General features: G+C 44.0%; 1 protein-coding gene across 1 annotated transcript in view; it reads right to left on the reverse strand.

Annotated features, from left to right (window-relative positions):
- Positions 1-5,411, reverse strand: part of LOC146044945 (ADP-ribosyl cyclase/cyclic ADP-ribose hydrolase 1-like) — a 48,085-nt gene extending 42,674 nt beyond the window's left edge. The window contains exon 1 of the mRNA XM_083163651.1: positions 5,086-5,411. Coding sequence (XP_083019777.1) covers positions 5,086-5,318 — 233 coding nt within the window. The 5' untranslated portion in view covers positions 5,319-5,411. The remainder of the gene's footprint in view (positions 1-5,085) is intronic.
- Between the last annotated feature and the right edge of the window lie 589 nt (positions 5,412-6,000).

Below are 6,000 nucleotides of genomic sequence, written 5' to 3' on the forward strand. Positions count from 1 at the left end.
CAAATTCTGCTAGGGTATGTAAACTTTTAAGCACAAGGGTATGTTTGCAAAAGTAACCAAACCACCAACACCTATATATATTCCAGCTATAGGAGTTTCTGCTTCCTTCTGATTGGCAAGGGAGAGCAGAGCTGTGTGTGGGGCCCAGCAAAACAACTGGTGCATTGTTATTTGTGATGCTGGTAACTAGAGGGGTTTCCTGAAAAGAATTGTTCCTCTTTACAACAGGGACAAAGCCATCACAGAGAGCTGGAACAGTTACAGCGACTGATGTAAATATGACAATGTTATGTGCAAGGAGTAATGTGCAGATTTTTTTAAAACTTGAAGAAAGATAAAAAGGTTTATTTATTAACAAGTGATAAATCTCATTGTGGATAATAAAACTCATTGTTAATAATACAATTAATTGCTTATGACTGGAGCTGATTGGATGGAGCACCATTTATCAGGATACATATGCTATTACCGCGTTTAGGATGTAGGCACCCCAATAGTGAAAAAGGAGAGAGGGGCACAGAAGGACCTCTAAAATTCTTCCTTACCCCCAACCCTCCCTTCTATAAAGAAATAAGAGTGCTTTATTACAGTATATATAAATGTTAAACATCCTAGCAACAGATGTGTGACCCTTTAACATGTATAACATAACACATTTAATAATCTTACAATAACTAAACCTGAAATAAAGACTCGGAGACTTAAGTTTGGCAGAAATTGTTAGCTGATTCTTTTAAGCACTTTAAGCTAAATTATTTATTAATAATGAATGAATTAATTAAAAGGTGGCACAGAAAGAACGGCTAATTAACTAAGCTCCACCCCACAACTAGCATACGCTATCAAGGCTATCCTATCAAGCGGTATCCACTGAACCTACTACATTGACTACCCACCCATCCGGGTGGAGTCGCTTCCCCCAAGCGGGTGATCCAGCGAAGGACTAAAGTCAATGAGAGGCGAGCGCAACGAAAACAGACCATATACGCTGCATGAGCACTTAATGAAGACTTAAATCCATGAACCTGCCGTTCTTTCCCGCCTATCAGCCAACGCAATTAACACATAGCCCCCCCTAGCAATCCAACAAGGAAAGGGAGGGCAGGGAAATTTTCAGGAAAGAGAAGAAGAATCCTCCCTTTCCTGTTCCTATATCCCAGCTAACTCTGTCATTCCTTGTACTCTTATTGGTTCATCGAGTCACATGCTCTCCAAGGTACACACAGAGCATTGGTTGTTTAACTCTCTCCATACCTACTGCAGTCATTATGATGTTCAAAAATAAAATACAAATAAATAAATGCCAATACTTAGTAATAGTCAGTGTTTGTAGCCAGGTGTTATAGGTACTCGGCTCCAGTGGGGAAAGCAACTCACTCTATCTTTCCCTACCTCCAAAACAAGAGTCCGATCGGAGGTTCCAAATGTTGTAATGCACCCCAGCCACCATTTCTCTCCCAGCAGAGGAGATTGTCTTCTGCACTCAGCGCTGATCTCCAAATGCTGTCCCGGCCAGCCGACTCCTATGTATGCTACCCCATTCAGGCAAGCCAGCAGCTTGCTCTTCAGGCATTCAAGAGCTCTCAGTTGCCTGAAGAGCAAGCTGCTGGCTTACCTGAACGTGGTAGCGGACATAAGAGACGGCTGGCAATGGCAGCGGTTGGATAGCGCCTGATAATGACCATGGTGTCTGTATTTTTCAGAAGAAAAATTATCGGAGCTACTTGAATACGAGCTTTTATCAGGCTTTGATGAATCCAGAGCTGGATTTAGACCTTTTGGTGAAGATTACGGTTTGGGGCTTCCCTGCCTCAAACAATCTGTAGCACTATAATTTTGTTCATGATTCATGCCACTTACATTATTTGCCCCTTACATAATGCCACAGACCATGATGCTCCTTACACATTATTTTGCACACCGTAAGGCCCCTTATACATGTAGTTGCATACTTACGCACCCATGACCCTTTTCCTCTTGGCTGGCCCAAGTGGCAACAGGTCTCGGCACTTTTGGGCACTTACTGCTCATGAATTTACTATTGTTCTGTTTTTGGCATCTAGTGTCCAATCCCAGGCACCAGTGGTGTACAGCCCTGGATGTGACTGCGGCTGCCTGGGAACCCCATAATCCTCCTCACAGCCATTAGTCCGGGGACCCATTTATTATTTTCTGCACTGAGTAGTCATGGGACCTCCTCATCCTCAGAACTGGAGTTACTGAAATCCGCACCGGGGTTTACGTAGCAAAGTTAAATGATTCAACCAACATAATATTGATACTCGTTAAAGATCAGTAGTAATAATATCAGGGTTGGTGGTGCTCCCAGCCAAGAAAAGGTGCAACGGCAAAGACTGATGATAGGTCTTTTCTGGGGCACTCATTAAATGATTAATTGTACTTATTAAAACATAATTTTTATTAGGCACACTATAAAATAAAGGGAGGATTGCGATCTAGGTCACAGAAATAATGAGATACCAGAGACAAGGTGAATGGAGGGTGAGTTTAAACGTGCGTTCTCCCTGTGGCAATAAATGTAAAGTATATGTGTCAACTACTGTAATTACTGCATCTGCAGGAGTTCTTATCCCTGGTTCAGAATCTATAGTACATTAATACATATTTCATTAAGTATTCATTAGTATGTGTTAATTGCAATCTTGTGGCTCCAAAATGTGAAAATATGGCAGCTGAAACCGTACAGTCAATTGTCATAATAATAGAAAATAAATCTGATATTGGCTGTAGTAGGCTCTTACCTGATTCCTTATGATCTCGGTCTGCAATTGCAAAATGTCAAGTCAGTAGGTCTGAATCTAATTCATATGATTTTTCACACGCACTCTTTAGTGTAGCACCGTGCAACATAATCAGAACAGTTATTTACCCATCAATTGGGTTTGTGCAACACTAATGAATGCTTAATGAAATATGTATTAATGTACTGTAGATTCTGAACCAGAGATAAGAACTCGCAGACGCAGTGATTACAGGAGTTGACACGTACACTTTACGCTTATTGCCACAGGGAGAATGTAAGTTTAACTTTAAGCTCACTCTCCATTCACCTTGTCTAAGGTATCTCTTGCTCATTATTTCTGTGACCTAGATCGCAATCCTCCCTTTATTTTATAGTGTGCCTAGTAAAAGTTATGTTTTAATAAGTACAATTCATCATTTAAAGGCCTATAGTCAGTCTTTGCCCTTTGTGCTTTTTCTCCGCCACCTCATCCCCCCTGCCAGTAGTCCTAGGATCCAGAAAGGGGAGGGACAAAGTCCAAGGCAAGTGATGGGTTATTCAAGAGTCTACCATCCCTACTAAATATAGCAGGGGTAGGTGACTATTGTTCCAACAGCTTGGGTGACAGTATGTCTCTGTGTTGGGGGTTATTTTGGATTAGGTACTTCCCTGCGACCAGGGGTTTGTGGCTTCTAATGTATGTCCCTGCAACCCATGGGAGGGGAGGGGGGTTGAAGGAAGTAGGGTGGGTGTGTATGTCCCTGGTCTGGGGGGGTACTGTATGCCTAGTGGGCCTGGGGTAGGGTATGATGCAGAGATGGGGGAAATAAAGTTTACAGGTATATTCTGGAGGGTGATGTGATGGTTAGAGTGGGTACTATACGGTGAGGCCAGGAGGGGAGAGGTGTTAGTCCAGCCGGGGGAGAAGGAGACTGGCTAAGTGAGAATGTTTCTTCTTTCCCAGTGGCCCAATCTGCTTATGAATAATTCCCGCACCTACAATCCCTATTTCCATTCCACAGGTCAATGTAATTTCAAACCTGCGCATGTCCATGTAACATGAGACACATCAATCCAGAGAGAGAGAATGGTGAGATGATTGGAATAGGGAGAGAGAGAGAGAGGGGGGTAAGACTGGAGTTCTATTGAAGATTGGATGTTGCCGATAGAAACCAATCAGATTCTACTTATTTACTTAGCAGCACCGTCTAGAACAGGGCTGGGCAACAGTGGCCCTCCAGCTGTTGATTAACTACACATCCCAGGATGCTTTGCATTAGTTTTGCTATGTGGCCATGCTGAAACTGATGCAAGGCATGCTTGGATGTGTAGTTCATCAACATCTGGAGTGCTGCTATTGCCCAGCCCTGGCCTAGAAGCAGGGTTGTACATGGGAACCCCCCAGCAGACCTCACTGCCTGGGTCCCCACTTCCTCTTCTAGGGATCAGGTTCCAGACTGTACCCTTGAATTATACATAGATTACTTTATAATCTACAGGACTATGGTGTATTTTCTACAGTGCATTGCTGTTATTACTCGGGCACATAGGCATGCATGCCCTAGCATTATTTACTATACTTTATTATTTACTCTATAATAATGGTTATGGTGTGTACACACAGTCAGATGTGCCTTAAGATGCGATCCAATCAGATCGGATCGCAAGGCACATCCGATTTGCATACAAGTCTGACTATATAGTGCAGATCTGCACTATATAGTCAAGGCAGACAAGACTTTCTGCCTTGCGATACGTGAATGCGTATCGGGATCGGATCGGGATCGCAAGGGTTAAAACCCTTGCGATCTGCATCCGATTCCGATCCGATGTTGACTATATCGTCAACATCGGAAGGCAAATTGTACTGTGTGTACACACTATTAGTCAACCAACAGTGTGTAATAATGCTCTTAGTGCTGGTGATGCACATGGGATCCATCTAGCATTCCTATTACATACATGATAACGTACTGGGTGAAATTTACTAAGATTTATATACTACTTCACATGTGATGCTGCTTTGGGCAACCAATCAGATCCTGTCTACTATCTTCTAGAGGGTGCTAAATAAATAAGCAGATTCTGATTGGTTGTCCGTAGCAACATCACATGTGAAGTAGAATACACATCTTAGTAAATTTCCCCCACTGTATGTATATATGTGCTTAGCGATCCCCCTTGCACTTCATGGTCAGCGCTGCAGCTCATTGCCACCTCTTACATGTCACTGGCTACTTGTAAGATGAAGTGACGTCATTATGAGACAACATACAGGTGCAGAGAACAAACATGAATACAAGAGCAGTGCAGTTACTGCGTATGAAGTCATCTGAGCTTACCCGATGCCTGGATGCATAGACATATAGTGAAAGCACCGTCCAACAATGATGTTCCTCAGGTTCTGTGACGTTCCAGGTCCTTTCCATTTATGCACTTGCTCTTTCTGACCTGTTGCTTTCCTTTTTGATGCATGAGCACTGACAGCACACGGTGCCAAAACGATGACTGCCAGAACAAGTATACTTCCCGTCCACAGGGATCTATTCTTTCCAGCTTCACACCGCTGAGACATGCTGACTGATGCTGGCTAATGTCTCCACTGAGATACTGTGCTGGATTCTAATCACTGCAGCCTACACAGCCAGGCCAGTGAATGAGCAGCAGCTGACTTTATATTCTATTTGTTCCGTCCCCCCTTCCTCCCACTCTTGGTTTCCAGCTTACACGGACACACAGTGTGGGTCTCTGTAACATTCAATATGCCAAAGCCACTTTAACTTTATTAGAAATTTCGGTACTTGTATATTTTGGCGGCTCCCATCGCATCGCATACCATAAGGCATGCGATGGTATGCGATGCGACGCGATATCGCGCCATACTGTACAATGTCATATAATTTTACAATTGTATGACATTGTATTTGGCATACAATGCCATACGATGCGATTAAACATTGTATAAGCACCCTAATGGGTGCTTACAATGTTAAATGCACCCCCACGCCACCCCCCCACTATAAACGTGAACCCAAAGCGTGGTGAGCACAGCGAGCCCGCGAGGAGTGGCGGTACGCATCATCCGACCTTTTCATACCCCCACTATCCACGTCGGCGTGGAGTTGAGAATAGAAAGTGTGGCGAGCGCAGCGAGCCACCGAGCCCGAAGCGTGGCGAGCGCACGCTGATACCTGTGAAGCCCGCGAGGGGACTCCGATACCTGTGAAGGTATCCGCGTGCGCTCGCCACGCTTCGGG

This window comes from Crinia signifera, chromosome 1, assembly GCF_055691185.1.
Source record: "Crinia signifera chromosome 1, ASM5569118v1, whole genome shotgun sequence".
NCBI classification, from domain to species: Eukaryota; Metazoa; Chordata; class Amphibia; order Anura; family Myobatrachidae; genus Crinia; species Crinia signifera.